Source organism: Notamacropus eugenii, chromosome 7 (assembly GCF_028372415.1).
Source record: "Notamacropus eugenii isolate mMacEug1 chromosome 7, mMacEug1.pri_v2, whole genome shotgun sequence".
Lineage (NCBI taxonomy): Eukaryota > Metazoa > Chordata > Mammalia > Diprotodontia > Macropodidae > Notamacropus > Notamacropus eugenii.
Window position 1 is genome coordinate 120,900,157 of NC_092878.1, and position 19,700 is coordinate 120,919,856.

The 19,700-nt window shown below is 36.8% G+C and overlaps 1 protein-coding gene across 2 annotated transcripts in view; it reads right to left on the bottom strand.

The window, feature by feature from the left end:
- The window catches only part of SEC24B (SEC24 homolog B, COPII coat complex component), an 88,725-nt gene that overhangs the window by 39,815 nt on the left and 29,210 nt on the right, over positions 1-19,700 (bottom strand). The window contains exons 3-4 of one of the 2 annotated variants that reach the window (XM_072623141.1): positions 18,382-18,555; positions 12,651-12,755 (exon numbers count right to left, since the gene is read on the bottom strand). In XM_072623141.1, the coding sequence (XP_072479242.1) occupies positions 12,651-12,755; positions 18,382-18,555 (279 nt within the window). The remainder of the gene's footprint in view (positions 1-12,650; positions 12,756-18,381; positions 18,556-19,700) is intronic. The other variant, XM_072623142.1, reaches the window with a different exon arrangement.

Here is a 19,700-nt window from a genome sequence, read left to right on the forward strand (position 1 = left end):
ACTTTAAGAACTATGATCAACCATTACTTGAGGACCAATGATGAAGACAGTACTCACACATTTTGGCAGAGAAATAATGAACTAATATGTAGAATGAGACATTTTTGGATATGGCTGATATGAGAACTTGCTTTGCTTGACAATACGTATTACAAGATCTGTTTCCTTTTTGAGGGGTGGGGAGAAGAAAAGAAAGAAAGAATGGGAGAGAGGAAAAATAAATGATTGATAATTTTTTATTTTTATTTTTTTTATTTAACTTTTAACATTTATTTTCACAAAGTTTTGGGTTACAAATTTTCTCCCCTTTTATCCCCGCCCCCCCCAAACACAAGCATTCTAATTGCCCCTGTGACCAATCTGCTCTCTCTTCTATCCTCCCTCTCTGCCCTTGTCTCTGTCTTCTCTTTTGTCCTGTAGGGCCAGCTAGCTTTCTTTACCCCTTAACCTGTATTTCTTATTTCCTAGTGGTAAGAACATTACAGTTGATCCTAACACTTTGAGTTTCAACTTCTTTAGCTTCCTCCCTCTCCACCCCTTCCCTTTGGAGGACAAGCAATTCAATATAGGCCAAATCTGTGTAGTTTTGCAAATGATTTCCATAACAGTTGTGTTGTATAGGACTAACTATATTTCCCTCCATCCTATCCTGTCCCCCATTACTTCTATTCTCTTATGATCCTTTCCCTCCCCATGAGTGTCGACCTCGAATTGCATTCTCTTCCCCAAGCCCTCCCCTCTATCCTCCCCCCCACCCTGCTTGTGCCCTTGTCCCCCACTCTCCTGTATTGTGAGATAGATTTTCCTATCAAAATGAGTGTGCATTTTGTTCTTTCCTTTAGTGGAATGTGATGAGAGTAGACCTCATGATTTTCTCTCGCCTCCCCTCTTTATCCCTCCACTAATAAGTCTTTGCTTGCCTCTTTTATGAGAGATAATTTGCCCCATTCAATTTCTCCCTTTCTCCTCCCAATATTTCTCTCTCACTGCTTGATTTCATTTTTTTTTTTTAAGATATGATCCCATCCTCTTCAATTCACTCTGTGCACTCTGTCTCTATGTATGTGTGCATGTGTGCATGTGTGTGTGTGTACTCCCACCCAGTACCCAGATACTGAAATGTTTCAAGAGTTACAAATATTGTCTTTCCATGTAGGAATGTAAACAGTTCAACTTTAGTAAGTCCCTTATGACTTCTCTTTGCTGTTCACCTTTTCATGGTTCTCTTCATTCTTGTGTTTGAAAGTCAAATTTTCTTTTCAGCTCTGGTCTTTTCATCAAGAAAACCTGAAAATCCTCCATTTCACTGAAAGACCATTTTTTCTCCTGAAGTATTATACTCAGTTTTGCTGGGTAGGTGATTCTTGGTTTTAGTCCTAGTTCCTTTGACTTCTGGAATATCCTATTCCATTCCCTTCGATCCCTTAATGTAGAGGCTGCTAGATCTTGTGTTATTCTGATTGTATTTCCACAATACTTGAATTGTTTCTTTCTAGCTGCTTGCAATATTTTCTCTTTGACCTGGGAATTCTGGAATTTGGCCACAATGTTCCTAGGAGTTTCTCTTTTTGGATCTCTTTCAGGCGGTGTTCTGTGGATTCCTTGAATATTTATTTTGCCCTCTGGATCTAGAATCTCAGGGCAGTTTTCCTTGATAATTTCATGGAAGATGATGTCTAGGCTCTTCTTTTGATCATGGTTTTCAGGTAGTCCCAGAATTTTTACATTGTCTCTCCTGAATCTATTTTCCAGGTCAGTTGTTTTTCCAATAAGATATTTCACATTATCTTCCATTTTTCGAATCTTCTCGCTATGTTCTGTGATATCTGTCTTTCTCATAAAGTCCTTAGCGTCCATCTGTGCCATTCTAGTTTTGAAAGAAATATTTTCTTCAGTGAGCTTTTGAATCTCCTTTTCCATTTGGCTAATTCTGCTTTTGAAAGCATTCTTCTCCTCATTGGCTTTTTGAACCTCTTTTGCCAATTGAGTTAGGCTAGTTTTCAAGGTGTTAATTTCTTCAACATATTTTTGGTTCTCCTTTAGCAGGGAGCTGATCTGCTTTTCATGCTTCTCTTTCATCCCTCTCATTTCTCTTCCCAGTTTTTCCTCCACCTCTCTAACTTGATTTTCAAAATTCTTTTTGAGCTCTTCCATGGCCTGAGCCCATTGGGTGGGCTGGGATACAGAATCCTTGATTTCTGTGTCTTTGTCTGATGGTAAGCATTGTTCTTCCTCATCAGAAAGGAAGGGAGGAAATGTCTGTTCTCCCAGAAAGTAGCCATCAATAGTTTTATTTCTTTTCCCTTTTCTGGGCATTCTCCCCAGCCAGTGACTTGACCTCTGAATATTCTCCTCACACCCACCTCGCCTCCTGGTCCTCCCAGCCAGCATTTGGGGACTGGGATTCAAATGCTGCTTCCAGCCTTAGGGCTTTTGGCGGGGGCAGGGCTGCTATTCAGTGTGAGAATTAAGTTCAGATGGTCAGGTCGGGGCAGGGCTGCCTCTCAGGCTCAGTTCCCTCAGGGGGTTTATGTACAGACCTTCCACAATGGATCCAGGCTCCCGCCCACTTGGGGAGCCCGTGTCTGCAACCGCCTCTCAGCTTCTATCTCCCGGGGGAGGGGGGGGCCCGAGCCATGGGGGCACCCCACTCCCCTCTCGACCCGCCAAAGAGACTCTCTCACCGACCCCCGTCACCTGTGGGTGGAGGGGCTTGTGCCGCCGCTGGAGATCCCGTTCCTGAAGCCTGCTCGGATCTGTCCTCTCGGAGCCGCGGCCGCAGCAGGTCTGGGCTGGGCTCCGCGTCTGAGATCCCGTCCCCGTAGCCCGCTCGGATCTTTTCCTCACGGTGTGTCGCGGCCGCTGCAGGGCTGCCCTCTGCTCCCAGTCCCGGCGCCCAGTCCGCAGCGCGAAGGACCCCCCGCGAGAGGTTTGCAGGTCTCTCCGGAACAGGCCCTTCCGTGGCCTCTGGGTGCAGAATTCACTGTGAGTTGATCCCCTCTAGCCGTTCTGTGGGTTGTGGGTTCGGAGCTATGTGTATGTGCGTCTTTCTACTCCGCCATCTTGGCTCCGCCCCCTGCTGATAATTTTTTAAAACAAGTAAAAAGGGTGAAGGAAGAAGCCAAAATGGCAGGTAGCTAAGAAGTAAAGAGATGATGAGGAGGGGGGTAGCACTAGTGGAGGTGTGATGTTGATAAAGCTGAACTTTCTCATCTTGACTTCAAAATTCTTTAAGGAATACATTTTACATTTTCTTCTACATAGTGCTACATGTGCTAAAAAGTTGTTGTTGTTGTTGTTTTTGAAAAAGAAACAAAGTTATAGATGAGGAAAAGAGGACATTTGAGACAACTAAGTTAAAAAAAATCCTGATGTGGCATGCTAACATAGCTAGGCATAATCTAAGTTAAATACAGATAGCCTACGTATTCTCTTATTTTAGTGAAAAATGTGCCTGCTGCAGTTTAGAATTTCCTTTTAATTTTTTACCTATTTTCTAGCTTGGAAGAAAATGTATTTCTTTTTCAAAAGCTTTTTTTGTATGTGTGTGTCAGAGGAACTGAGAATTTCCAAGACACCATTTTACCTTGATCATAGAAAGAAATATAAGGATTTTTAAATCAGTTGTCAGAAAGTACAAATGGGAGATGAAAACTAAATTGTCAAACTGAATGAGTATCATTCAGTATTAACAGATGGCAAGGATCATGACTTTTAACATTTCCCCTGAAAAGAAAATGAGCAAATGAGCTTCAGCTAACCCATCAGGAGTTTTAAGTTAAACACATCCATTTTCAAAAGATTTTTGATATCAAAGGTGTGGGCACTCCCTCCAACAAATATGAAAAACTTTTAACTAAATTGCTGTGGCAAAATGTTAATCGATTGGTGGCCAAGTTTCTTGGACCTGTGGCTACAACTGCTTACTGGAAAGGGGTATGCAATCAAACTGTTCTCCTTTGCAAGATTTAGACTCAAAGGCTATCTGTAAAGGCCCTTAGGCAAAAACTCTTTCCCTGATTAAGTCCAAAGTCCACAGAGGGAAGATTCCTCTGTTTTTATGCAAACAAGCACCAGATACTTTTTTTTTTTTTTTAAATCTTAAGTTATTTTTCTCTGAATTTGTTTTCAGGATTGGATTGCATGATGGAACAAAATAGTTCAATTTGCCTCTTGTAGATTACTTTATATGTGAACTCTGTCTCTTGCACATTTCATTTGTAGACAGCTTTTGGGGAAGTGTTATATTTTCTACATATGCAGTGTATTTATCAGATTGCTTTAAAAAAATCAAGTTAGTTGGTTAAATGACTCTACTAAAAAAAAGACCTCAGAAAAAGAAATTAAAGCAAATTTAGTACTATTGTGAAAATAAACAGATTAATTCACAAAATAGTTTAGGTCTCAGCCAGATTCAAAAGGTTTCCATTTTGTATTTTATAAAATATTAACTATGGAAAATATGATTGAGTCTTTATCTTTTCCTATGGAGTTGTCTTTGTTGTTCATGCGTTCATTCATTATCCAACTCTTTGTGTCTCCCAGACTCTATCCTCCACTATCACTCAGTTTGTCCAAATTTATATTCATTGTTTTCATGACGCTATCTATCCATCTCATCTTCTAACATCCCCGTTTCCCTTTGCCTTCAATCTTTCCCGACATCAGGGAGTCCTGTCTTCTCATTATATGGCCAAAATATTTAAGCTTTAGCTTTAGTATTTGAGTGAACTGTGAACAGACTGAATTAATTTCTTACAATACTGACTGATCTGACCTCCCTGCAGCCCAAGGGACTCTCAAGTCTTCTCCAGCACCACAATTCTCAAGTGTTGCTGCTGGAGCATTCAAGTTTCTTTACAATCCAATTCTCACAGCCATACACTGCTACTGGAAAAACAATAGCTTTGACTACAGCCCTTATTCTGTAAGGTGACATCTCTGCTTTTTAGTATGCTGTCCAGATTTGCTTTAGCTTTCTTTCCAAGGAGCAATTGTCTTTTAATTTCACGGCTGCAATCCCTGTCTGCTGTGTGTGACCTTTGAGTCCAAGAATATAAAATCTGATGCTGCTTCCATTTCTTCTTCCACTATTTCCCAGGAAGTGATGGGAACAGTTGCCAAGATCTTAGTTTTCTTTTTAATGTTAAGCTTCAAGCCAGTTTTTACATTCCCCCTTTTTAACCTCATCAAGAGGCTTCTTAACTGGTTAGTAGTAACCTAGCTAAATTTGCTATGACCAAAAAAAATAAAAAATAAGAGAACGTTACAGTTGTGAAATGAGAACTGAACATTCTTAAGATACAAATGGATTTTTTTCCTTTTCAAATGAGAGCATTCTTTGAGGAAGAGAAAAACAGGGGGACTGCCCACAGAGAGATATTAGTCTCTGGATACTACTTCTCAATTCAATAATGTATTAATGGGAGACACTTAGGGCATCTCTACATACTGATCATTTTTGGTTGAATTGTACCACTGGTCCGATTAAGTTTTCCTTCCTGCAAAGTATTAGCACTAAGGAGACTATTTGTGGGCTATCTGTGTAAACTTCTTTAAAATACAAGGAACTGATGTCCTGAAATAAATCCCCGTTTACCAATTTGTTCATCTTAGGGGAGACAGCCATCAATGACAGCAAATAAAAAACTGCACAAGGAAATACATTTGGCATTCTGTGGAACAATGATTAAACGACTGGGCCCACCCACTCAGGGGAAAAAACTCCCAATAGCATAGAAGAAGATATCAGAAAATATAGTTCTATTTTCGGCCTAAAAATTGGATTTCTTTTCTCTGAAAATGATAAATCATGCCAACAGAAATCTCCTCATGTTAGGGGTTGAGGGTCTTTCCTTATTTATTCAGTTCTTAGCCTTTACTGAATGATAATACACTTTGCTGGCAAGGTGATGTCACTGTTTTTTAGTATGTTGTTCAGATTTGCCATAGCTTTCCTTTCAAGGAACAAATGTCTTTTAATTTCATGACTGCAGTTGTTGTCTTTGATCTTTGAGCCCAAGAATATAAAATCTGACACTGTTTCCATTTCTTTTGCCTCTACTTGCATAATCTTAGATTTTTTTTTAAATGTTAAGCTCCAAGCCAGCTTTTACACTCTTGCTTCATCAAGAAGCTTCTTAATTCTTCTTCACTTTCTGCCATCAGAGTGGCATCTCGTGCATATGTGAAGTATATTTCTCTTGGCAATCTTCACTCTAGATTTTGATTCATTCAGCCTGGCATTTTGCATGATGTACTCTGCAGATAAATTAAATCACTAAATTGACAATATACAGCCCTTTCCAATCTTAAACCAATCAGTTTTTCCATGCTTGGTTCTAACTGTTGCTTCTTAGCCCACATACAGGTTCCTCAGAGAAAAAGTAAGATGATCTTGTACTCCCATCTCTCTGAGGATTTGCCACAGTTTATTATGATCCACATGGTCAAAAGTGTTAGTATAGTCAATGAAGTAAAAATTTTTCTGGAATTCCTGTGCCATCTCCATAATCCAACAAATGTTGGCAACTTGGTCTCTATCTCCTCTGATTCTATGAAAACCAGCCTTCTTTTCTGGTAATTCTTGGTTCACATACTGGTGAAGCTTAGAGCTTGAAGAATCTTGAGCATAATAGTGCTGGTGTGTAGAATAAGTGCAATTGTTCAGTAATTTGAACATTCCTTGGTACTGCTCTTGTTTAGAATGAGGACGGTAAATTGATCATTTCCAGTCTAGAGGCCACTGCTGTGCTTTTAAAACTTGTTGGCATACTGAGTACAGCTCTTTAACAGTATATGCTCAGCTGGAATCCTTATTGTTAGCAATGTTTCCTAAGGCCCACTTCACTTTATCCTCTAGGATGTCTGGCTCTAGATCAATAACCACACCATCGTGGTTATAACTGATCTTAAAATCTTTCTTGAGTAGTTCTCCTATGTATTCTTGCCACCTTATCTTAGTCTCTTCTGCTTCTGTTCAGTTCCTACCATGTTCATTTTTTTATCATGCTCATTTTTCGTATGATGTTTGCTTGAAGAGGTCTCATCTTTCCTCAGATATTTGTAAAGCCTCGTCAGCCATTTTGCTTTTTTGTTCTTCATTTTGGAAATGTTTTTTGTTGCTGCCTCCTGTATAATATTGTGAACCTCTCTCTGTTCATAGTTCTTCAGGTACTCTATCCTACCACATCAAATCCCTTATATCCTGTGGAGTTCAAAGACTTTTATTTAATTGCCACAGAGGCCGAACTATGTGTACTATCTCAACAAGTATTTCTGAAAATCCATATGTACTCCTTTCTCTGCTGCCGTGATTTCTATTGACATTCCATGACCTTGGTTTAGGCCCTCATTACCTTTCACCAGAACCACAATTGCCTTCCAACTAGTTTCTCCTTTCTCTAATCCACACTTTACAGTTTTGCCAAACTGACATCCTTTTCCCGGTACAGAAGTTAGGGGCAATCTAGAAAATCCTCTTCATATAACATTTTTTGGCCCTCCTTTCCTACCACGAAGTTTGATTTTTTTCATTTTCTTTTGTGGGGTGTTTATAGTACCTTAGTATAAAATTTGGGTTAAGTATTTGTTCATAGATTCTGTGTCATCTGCTGGTCTTTGTTTGTCTGCAGCTGCTGCAAAACTCCCATAAAATTCCCATTTAATTTCTTATGCTGACCTGTAATATACTGAAATCACAATGGGCAAAGTTGCGATGTGGAAGGGTAAACGTATAAGATTACTCAACTGAAAGAACAGAGGAACACTGACCACTGTATACATGGCATTCATATTAACATTCACTCTCTTTTTACCTCTTCTGTGATTTCTTTTTGAACTTCTATTTCTCACTTTCAATTTTATGATGCTAAATGTTACAGGCTTAAAAAAACAGCAGCTAGAGCAATATTCTTGAGAAGAAAAGGTGGTATGTAGAACAGAAATTAATATAAACAGGAATGAATGCAGAGAATAAAAAGACTTAAGACAGAAGATTTCTGTCAGCTCTGGTAATCTGAAGAATTTATATTTGCTCAAGACTGCTTTAAACTTACTCTCTAACAACCTGGAGCAGATAGTAACATCCCACAAAACATAAAAAGTCTGTCTCTGACAGCTGTCCCTGGCACAAGATAGTTTTTATTAACCTTATGAATACAATTTAGCATAATTTTTAAAATGAGAAAAGTAAAAAGCAAAAATCCTATTTACTTTTGTATCCTATCACTTTAAAATGTAACTTTTTGTGTGGTTTAGTACAAAATGTTGAGCTTTTTCTTAATAGAGGCCCTCGCATTTTGAATGTTTTTTGGTATTCAGTCATTTCAGTCATATCTGGCTCTTTGGGACATCATTTGTAGTTTTCTTGGCAAAGATCTGGCAGTGGTTTGCCATTTTCCCTTTCCAACTCATTTTACAGATGAGGAAACTGAGGCAAACAGGATTAAGTGACTTGTTCAGGTTCATACAGCTAGTATCTGAGGTCATATTTAAACTCAGGTGTTCCTGATTCCAGACCTAGCACTCTATCTACTAGGCCACTTAGCTGCTCCTTTGAAATATTTATATATATCTAAATATAGATATGTTTATATGTGTGTATATACATAATTATGTAATTTTTATCAGTTTGGGTAATCCTCTTCTTGATAACTTATTTGATGGACCAAGTTGCTATGTTAAAATAATTATCATCACATTATCAAGCTAATGAGGAAAAATCAGGACTTCAGTGAAACACACCCTACCTTTTCCCCCAAACCACACTAATAAGATGACATAAACTTAGTGGGTAAAAAGAAGCTCCGAGAACCAAACAAGCAGTGGCCAATGACTTCACTGAGATGCTCAAGTTTCAGGCTCTCTTCAGATACAGGGCTGCTGTGGTGGCTGTGTTTCTGTTCGTATCCCTAGGGCTTAGCACAGTGCTTATCACACAGAAAACGGAACAGGAACTTGGTGACTGATTACTTTTTGTATCGTTGTCAGGTTCTAGAAAAATGTTCTTCCTCCTACTGGACAGTATGACTGAGTCTTCAGTTCATTAGACAGGCATAAAAAAATACAAGTACAACAAGCTTATTACAATCCAAAGGAGGAGTTTTAAACAGTAGCACTAAAATCTAAATTTATGACTCATTCTCCCCTGTTGCTATCTTTTTCCTATTGTCCAGAAGAGAATTATAGTTCATAACAAAAAGATGTAGAGAAGTAAAAAAAAAAATTTCTACTTTGTAAGAAACCTGGCAGTAGATTTCTTAGTCAAAATGCCTGAATGCTAACATCACATCATTGTGTGAGGGTATTATTAAAAGGATAAAAACCTGTATAGTGCCATGAGCTCTCTTCTTCCCTTATTGGCTGATAAAAGTGCTACTGTCACCCTTCAACTCCACAGCTCATGTTAAAATCAACCATGGAGTATCTAAAGCAAGATTATTTGGTAATAATGGCTGTTAATCAATATACTGGCCTTTCCCACTCCAACAGCTTTACCTCACTGTGAAATGCAGAAACAGCATTGTCAAGTTATTTTGCCTTGAGATCAGTAACACTTAAAATATTTTGCAGATGGCATAAGGGGAGGGGGTGAGGAGAGTAATAATTCAAGATGGACTCAGCCAAGAATAAGCAGGAAGAGAGGAGGAAAAAAGGCCATTTCATGCTTCATTCCAACCATCCAAGTGGTCTTTGGACAAGATGGCTCTTGTTTCAGATTTGCACAGGAAGTTGGATAACTGTCTTCATTTTCCAGGGCAATTAAATTGTGTACTTTGGCAAGATACAACAAAAGGAATTAGATATTCTGAACATTCTGAATCTTCTAATCAGCAATCATATGGCAGATTTAGCTCAGTTGGAAGTCCTAGGTTTTAAATATGCTGAGATACATCAGATTCTAGTGAATCTTAAGGGGAAGTGCTTCATGGATGAGTTTTAAGAAGCTTTTTGCTTTTGGAACTGTTGCATTTTCTAATGTTACTTGTGTAGTTGCTTGAAAGAAAAGTCTAAAAAAATAACACATGCAAGATAAATTTTTGTTGGAAACTCAAATGTAAACTGATGAATCCAACATTATTTAGTGATAAACTCACACATTCATAATTTTCATGTCAGGCGTCTCAGATGTTTTGACATTTTTTACTTTGTTTAGGTATGAGCTGATTGATGCTCACCCCCTAATTAGGATTTCAAAATCTCAGTTCTCATTTTTTAAAATTAAAAATTAGTTTTCACTATTGCAAAATACTCCAAAAACTTTATTAGCAAAACAGAATGGGTTAAAACATGATATATTCAGTGAACATGAAGTTTACATTTACTGCACAGGTAAATACAGGGTCCTATTATTCAGAGTAGATCTTACTTTTCAATTCATTATGTTTAAAAAAACTTATTCCCTCCAATAATACTTAGTATAATGCCTGGCAATAGTAGAGTTTAATATTAAAATGCCCTGTCACCTTATTCCTTTCTAAAGGGCAAAAAAAAAAAAAAAGTTGCAAAAGTCGACATTTTCACTACAAGAATTGAGTCCTGCAATCTAGAATTTAAACCACAGCAATCTAAAGTTATGAAGATTAAGGGTAATACTTTATGTGCAAATAATATTTCCTTTTACAAACTAAAAGAAATAGTTCAGTGGAAAGAGTGCTGCACTCAACATCACAAAACCTGGGTTCACAGCCTGGCTCTGCTCCTTCCTGCTATTTGTGTGACCATAGGTAAGTCATGCCAGCTGAATGGGCCTAAGATTTCCTCAACTGTAAAAGGAGGGAACTAGACTCCAGGCATTCTAAGACTCTTCTCCATTTAGGATCCTATGACTTAATGTTTACCTAAATCATCTAAAACATTAATAAGATAATGAAATAATTCCTAAAAAGCCATACAGTTCCACCACACCATAATTAAATTTAACTGCCATTTTAAGTGTGATATGGTATTCCTCCTTGCTATCATGATGGCACCTTCCTGTCACTTGGATCCTTGAACACAGAGCTGGCCATGCTCACAGATCTTACATTGGCTTTAAAAAACCTATTGCGCTCCAGATGTTGGGGACATAAAGGCAAGCACGGAACAATCTACGACTACAAAAAGCTAACATGTGGCCAGGAAGCTACAGTTACTCTTAGTGATTATATCACTTAAGAATTTTGGATAATCTTGGTATAGAAAACAAAAATTGGCTTATATAACTGTTGAGATTTTGCAGAAGTAAGAACCAATAAAAGCAATCTTTTGGACACACATGTATAATATATACAAATGAAGGAAATCTATTCCTTCCACTCCTTGGGATGTTTGCATATTCTTCTTGGCAAAAGGCAGTCTTATCTCTTTATTTTGACCAAAAACATCTAAATTAAATTATTAAAAGTTACATATAAATATATACTAACCAAGTACTCAAAGATTTTCTATCCACTAATAACACAAGAAAAAAATCTAGTTCAAGCAAAGAGTGACAATGATGAAGCCTCAACTATCATAATATTCTCTCAAATCTTTTATTAAACTGAGCAAGTAAAATTTTCAACAACAATCTCTATTTGCTGGCAAACTAACAATAGTTAACAGACCAAAGAATACCATCCAAAATTAAACATAATGAAAGAGAGATCATAATGATGAAAAAAGGAGAAATGTAACTAACATCTTGGAATATAAACACATCTGATAAAATATGCAAAAATATAAATGCATTTTTATATTTATAGTAAAAGTGGAATCAATTCCCTGCCCTCCCCCTCAAACACTCATTTAAAAAAAAAAAGAAAAAAGCAAAAAATACCATGTTAATTAAAAAGGAAACAGATAAGATACCACGCATTGCAAGGTTTCTGACAAAGCAAATCTCACTAGTTTAGAGTATGGTGGACAGAAGAAAAATGGTCCAATAGAACAGTTATGGATACAACTGGTTCAATCTTAAATAAGTGAGAAAAACCCCTTGCATGGAACTTCTCAATCTTTTGCAGGAACCTACCAACTAAAGGCAGAGAGAACGATATTAAGGAGATCTGAACAGAAAATCATATCTATTCATCTGTCTATCTATCTTTCTATTCTTTTAACCAGTAATACATGAGGCGGTTATAAACTTGCCTGAAGCATGAAATAACAGCAGTCTTTGGGTTTGCTAGGCACCTATTAAGATGGGGGCAGGTGGCCTTAAGAAAGTAATTTCCTCCTATTCTCATTAGGATGAATCAAACTCAACTCTATAGATTTGAATAGAACACTGAAAAGGCATGGGCAGTAGACACCACAAAGCATTACGCAAATGGGTCAGAGTGATAATCAGCCAAAAGCTTCACAGCCAGTAAAACCCTTGTTTTGCTTAAGAAGACGGAAGGAAATGCAAACGGAATCAAAATCCCTTCCTCAAGGTAAGGCTTACACTGTCATCAACAAATGAAAGTAGTTGTGAAGTTCATGAAATGGAAAAAAAAATGTCATTTCAGGTATCACCACCTCTTCCACCCAAACTAAATTTTGTTTTCAACTATATATTTTATGGTACCAAATCCCCAAACACTAATTTTCTAGGTTTTAAACAGGACCTAAACTGCAATGTGGTGGAAATAAAAAGAAAACTAGCATAGGAAAAGATCAAGAACCGGTGTAAAGCTAAAGCAGACCTGCTTCCTCATCCTCCTCCTCCTCTTCCTCATCATCTGAAGTTGATGACGAGGGAGTTGGTGCAGAGCTAGCTTGGTTATTAACATATCCACCATACTGCATGCCTGTGAAGTGGAAAGCACAAACACAAGAGTCAAACCGACAGGAAAGATGAGAAATAAAATCATGTCATTGCATTTTAAACTGAGAAAGAATTCTAGCATTCCAAAGGACAACTCAACATGCACATCACCAAATGTGTTACCCAGTCTGGAACAACTAGATTATCTGTGAGAAGCAGCTTTTATATGGATGCATGTGGTTAAGCACCAACAGTACACAGTACTGCACAATACATATTTCATAGAAGCAACCATTCTTTCTTAGAAGTTTTCTTGATGCCTATCTATCTTCATCAGTGAGTACCTGACATTTCTTTCTTTCTAGATTGTAGCTTCTTGCATGTAGGGAGCATGGTACAGCAGAAAGGGCATAGATTTGGAGTAAGAGCAGCTGGCTTCAAGTTCCAGCTTTCATACTTGTGTGACTACCAACAAGTCAAGTACTTCTCCTTCCTGGATTGTAAAATTAGTGTATGGTCCTAGATTGACCTCTGAGTTCTTTTCCAGCAATGCCTCTAACTCAGCTTGTATAAGCACTTAGCCCCATTTTCTCCCTCTAATGTTGTCTTGGTAGCAACCCAGTTTCTATAATGGAGGAACGGGATAGGGAGAAGGTGGAAATCACAACTGAAAGGGAAGAGATGTAGAAAGAATAAAATAAATCCTAGCACCTGGAACAATGTTCTACATATAGTAGGTGCTTAATAAAAATGACAGACTGTCAATATCAACCACCGAAAGGAGAAGAAAGGCATGACACATGTACAACCACTTTATGTTACTCTCTCCATACTTGGGGTTGAGAAAAAGAATGATGAAACTGATTGCCTATGAAATCCAATACAAGGAAAATTCTGCAGGGAAATACAATGAATGACAAGTATAAAGTATTTCCCAGTGAATTAGGCTGAAAAACTGTTAGTGTTTCCTATGTTTCATTAATCAGGTAAAATTAGGATAAACTGTTTCAATCATTCAGTATAGTAACACAAATTGTCCTTAGAAAGGAAAATCTGACATTTTAAATTTCAAGCTGCATCAAACATTTAAAGAAAATTAATCTGAAGAAAAATCTGATAAGTCTGCTTTTAAGTATTCAGACTGTAGGAACAATGATCCTAGTTTACATACTGGCATTTGGATGTTTTCCACATTTCTTCAAATGAACATATTTTTGGTTTTTGGAACAGTAGTCACTTCTAAAAATCACACAAGTATAACTCTTCCCGTTTGTAAGAAAACAAATTATGATGGGGCAAAAGCTAAATGTAAGATTATTTTTAAAATTTTGGCTTACCCATTAAGTCTCAAGATGCCATGCAAAATAATGTACCACCCTTCTTAAAACATTTTAATGTAAAAACGACAGCCATTTTGATAAAACTGGGGAAAAAACCCCATAATACAAATGAAATTCAGGCATATATAATGGAAACTTGGCCTCTCAAGAGACATGATTCAAATTGGCCTAATTTTCTAAGTCTAATTAAATTGCATAATTAAACATAAATTACATATTACATTACATACAATAAAAATATCATGATTAAGTATGTAGCTTGTAGGTTAGCCCAAAATATTCATAGAAAAAAAGACAAATGCATTTGATTCTAGAGCTAGAGTTTCTGGGGGGAAAAAAGCAATTTCTCCAAATATCATCAGGAAATAAGCACTTTAAAGAGTAAAAATAGATGTGCATGTACAATATCATTTACATATAAATAATAATTCTCAATTAGGGAAAATAAGAAACAAGTTAAAGTGTATCTGTTTTGTTATCTTAAGTTAATGAACATGACAGAATCAGAAGAGATATGTAATATTTTCCATTTCTGAACAGGCTGCTGGTAGTTCTAGGCCCAATTCAGGCCTATCATTTACAAAGACAAGTATCATAGTCCCAGAAAACCTATGTAACTTTGTTTGGTGACTTGCCCTTTTTAAATCAATTATTTAAAAGCAAATCACAGGTAATTTTCCTTAACTGGAGATAGTCTGGGGGGTAGTGGTGGGGATAAAGCTAATCTTTTCTCATAGCAGAACTGCACGCGCCCTACTCTTTTGTAGACTGTCCCATTATCATCCAGGAGACCTTAGAAAAAAAGATAATACCCATGTATCTATAAACTCTACCAATGTCATTGGGGTACAGAAAGATTGATACGATATGAAAGGGAACAAATGGAACTTTTCTGGAATCTGTCTTCTATGCTGAGTTTTCTTTGCAGTATAACCAATATATATATATATTATATACACACACATATATATTAGTACGTCCCTTTAAGGTGTCAGCACCTTACATTTATTTACATTTGTACTGAGCAATCTGTCTTGCTAATCAAGCAGAAGCGGTCATGTAGACAATTCAAGAAGTATTTCTATTGGACACTGGAATGCACTGCATGATGCCTTTTCCCAGCCAACTTAATATATAATTTTGCTCAAGCTAACATTAAAATGAGTTCACCTTCCTTAAACACACTGGGTGGTAGCTTTGGTATGTGTTGGGTTGCAAAGGGAAACCAAACTAGGATGGAAAATTGGCCAAAGATAATTCACAAAGTGGATAATCTAGTTGACTGTGGAGGCAATTTAAAAGATCAGAGAAATAATGAATGAAAGTAAGTTAGATTTAGGGGTTGTACCCAGTATAGTAAAAAATCTTGTAAGAAGAATATGAAGACAGCTGAAAGATATGCACAATTTCCTTCCTTGGGTAAAAGAATCTCAAGAAACCTTAATAATAATAAATCACTAGTGGTCAACAGGGTGAAATAGAGGCTTTTAAAATGGTAAAGTAGTTTTTCTAGGAATTTAAAATATCCAGTTCACACTTAATATAGTCTCTTTCCCCACTGACAAACAGGGAAGTAAATCATTGTGGAGTAAAGTTGCACAAGTATTAAGTTAAAATACCACAAATAATGCATTAGTAAGGCTAACTTGGTGAAAACTACTCTCCATCATGAATAGTCATGAACAAAACTGTTATTTAACTGTTGGTACTCTTCACATGTGAAGAGCACTATGTCCATTTTCCCCAAGTAAACCCAAAGAGATGGTATTAAGATGATTTATTCAAACATCTACTGGTACATTGATGAAATAAGCACGGTCATGGAGTACAGAAAACACAGCCTACAGTCTCTTTCTCAGAGGTACAGAATGTACATTTATTTGTTCTTATTAATGACTGAAAGTATCAAATCAAAGACTCAAGGGCAAGTAAATAGTATGTTTAGGGCAAGCAAACAGTATGCTTAAGATTTTACCTCAATTGCTGTCTTACATTAGATAGTAACATGGTTGTCAATTTAGTGCATTTTAAGAGACTCTGATCTCCACGTGTTAGGCAACACTATCTGTTTATCCTTCCATAAGCAGAAGCAGAAGCCTCTTGTCTCTGAATTGCTTTGGAGATCAAAAGGTAGATTGAATGGTTTCCTTTCCTTCTTCTGAATGAACAGGAGGCTCTGATTTTTCATCTTAATCCACTTTTGCTCTTCCAGGCAGACTATTTTAATTGTATGGGATTATTTAAGATGAAAGAATATGTAACATTTTAAGAATTTCAAAAGGAAGTGATTAACTGCTTCAATAAATGCATATATATTATAGGCCCCAGAATTGTTAGGGTGGCATTTAATGTATATGGCATGTAGGAAAAACTATGGTCAGACGGGGTGTTTTTTTTTTTTAAACCAAGAATTCAAAGTTGATTTCTGAGTTGATGATTTTCCTTTGTAGTTCAGAGATTTTTCCTGGATTCCCTCTAATATAGCAAAAACTGATGGGCCCCAAAACAACCAAGTTTAAGGTTAAATGAGCTACAAAAAAAAAATTAGGATTTCTGCCAATAGAGTAGCAAATCTTCATTAGGGCTTTAATGTCAGAAATACTAGCTAGCTTTGTGAAGCCAAGTGGCTGCAGCTACATTCTAAGGAAGTCTTTATTTAAGGAAAGGAAACAGGGTGAGGAGGAATGTAAAGCCTGCAAAAATCATCTTTTTTTCCCCTAAACAGGTGATACAAGTAGATTAATCAAATGAAGTCAAAGAAGTTTGCCAGGGACTTTTAAGTTCCTTCTCTCTTTCAAAATTCCTTCTTACTTAAAATGGGAACAAAAATAATCAGTGCAGGAGAAAGTCAATTCAACAAACATTAAGCACCTAATATGTGTAAGACCCTGGGGATACAAAGACCAATAAAACTAGTCAAGAAGCTTATACTCTACCAGTGTAGGAGAGAAAAACAACATGAAAAGTACAAGCAAAGTGGAAAAAAGGCATGAGCATTAACAACTTGGTGGGGAAAGAGGAAGGTTCATAGACTAAGGGATACCCCATCTGAGTCTGAAGGAAAAAGTAAGGACTCTGTGAAGTTAGAAGAGGGAGGACACTCTAAATATGAGGGAAAAGCATACAAGAATGCACAGAGGCAGTTATACTATGAAGTTGGGATCAACAAGGAAACACATAGGAAAGCGTTATATTAGGCAAGGCTATGGAGAGTCTGTAAATAACAGGACATCAAAGATACAGAGATATAGCAGGAAGCATCAGTTAAAAGCATCATTTAAGGACTGCTGTAAAATACTTTAACTTGTAACTGTCCAAAAGGAGTATGATCTATGACATCTTGCTCAATCACTGGAGGTAGAAATTCATGAATGGAATGAAATTCCGTTCCTAGAATATTCAGTGACTTGGTGGGTAACACTGGATATTCTTTGTTACCTAAGTGACTTATATGTAAAATGGAACAAAGAAACTAGCAGTAAGGGAAAGAAATGTTTTTGCTGACCATAAAAACAAAACAAAAAACAAACCCTCAAAGAGACGGAAAGTAGTAAGGTTAATCACAAGATTATTGATGTCCTAATTCAGAGCTTTTTGATAAAGGGAAGCATCATTTTGAGGCTTGACAATTGCTACCAAATAAAAAATCTGCCATATCTATGCTGACAATATAGAAAACACAAACTGTAGGTTAAAGTTTAAAAAAATCAGTCAAAATAGTTCCACTGGCCTAAATCCTTAATGATATTGGAGTTTTAGCATGATAGAAAATAGATGAGAAATCTGTCAAAGAAAAGAGTAGTGGCGTAATTTGGAGTCAAAAGAATACTGCAATTAGTTGCTATATTCCTGAAAAATGTGGGTACCCAAACAGCCTATATAAGGGCCAGTCAATAGGTGGAATGACAACTTTGGTTTTGAATAAAGATTATTCAATATGTTACACCTCCCTGTCAGTTATAATTTCACATAGGAATAATCATTTTAAAATTGCACAGAAATAATCAGTGATTTCCATATAGTTTTGAAAAATCTCAGACAAATAAGGAAACTTTGGATGCTCTGTACTAAAACATAAGAGTTTGATTTGCAGAGGCAGAAGGTCTAAGACTACTGTACCATGCAAATATTTTGACTTTTTTGATGTGTTGCTAAGGTAGTTTACCTTCTCTTTTTCTGACATAAAAATATTTTATACAGGCTGGCCCTTTGGGAGAGGACAGGAAAGAAATACTGGGGAAAATTATGGTGATAAAAAATTAATTTTTTAGGAAAAGAAAAAGGAAAATTTACTCCGAGATTTGAATGTCTATTCATTTTCTCCAATACCTTCCTGTAGTAAGAGTTCTGGAGGCTGTGTCCCTGAGGCCACAGGTTTAGTTGCCTGGTCTGCAGTCGGCTGCGTCCTTGCCGAAACACTCCCTGATGAAACTGTGGGTGGTGCTGGACTGGTCTTGAGAAGCTGAATGCTTTCCTTTCCAGGACAGGATGAAGAATCTGCGGCTGAAGAGGGCAAAATATTTTACTTACAACACCATATTCTAACAGATTTATTAAATTTTGTTTAGTTATTAGTTTACTGTACTGAGTAATTCATCTAGCAAGCATCCTTGTAGGTATAGTTTCTAAATTAAATAAAGGTTAAAATCCTTAAGTGCTAATATGATTCTCTTTTAAATTAAAATCTCTCTAGTACATTTAATTAGTCAATCAATACAATGTATTAGGCCCCTACCATATGCAAGGTACTATGCTAAAGCGGGGATACAAAAAGGGGCAAAAGGGAGCTCTTGCCCTCCAGGAGCCAACAATCTAATACTTACGCTTCCTTGCCTTTAGAACAAAATAGTCTTTTATTGTTAATTTGAGCCATCAATATGAACAATAATTAGAGTGTTATGCACTGATACCTGAGAAATTAGGGGTATAGAGTTGTTTGAACCTTCACTAAATAAGCCTAGATTTTTAACATTTCTGTGTTTTGTTTTTTTTTTTTTAAACTCAGGGAAGCTGTCAATTGTTACTTTTGGCTGTTTTAACTTCTGTTTGCTGCTCCTATTAACTTCACACTTAAATGTCACAGGAGAATTCCAGGGTGGCACCAACACTTTTGAAGTCAAGCATTTGGGTCCTGTAATAGCAGTGCTGATTAGAGACCCTTTTAAAAGTTTAACAGACAGGGGTATATTTTGGACCAATGAGCTTGCTCAATGTCTAGCATATGAATAAATCTGAAAGAGAATTTTATACAATTTGGGAGACCAAACAAAAATGCAACAGAGTTAAATCTGGTGTATCTGGTTTTTTTTTTTTAAATAACACTACCAGAAAAGACACAAACAAAACAATTTAAGTTTGTATATTCTGCCTGATTTAATGAAATGTTAATGATTTAATGATAAATTTGATACACTGATTTAATGAAAAGTCCTCCTACATGACCTACACAATGTCCCAGAGAGCCTTTCTTTTCCTTACCATCCATATTATCCACCCAAGTTAACTTCCCTAGTGGGCTGCCGCTGCCCTTAATCAATGGGCCTTGGTAAATATCTTATATACAAGATACTCTGGGGAGCACAGTGCAGCCTGTTTCATATCTGTCATCTTCCAATTGTTTATTGTTTGGGTTGAAATTTTATTTTAAG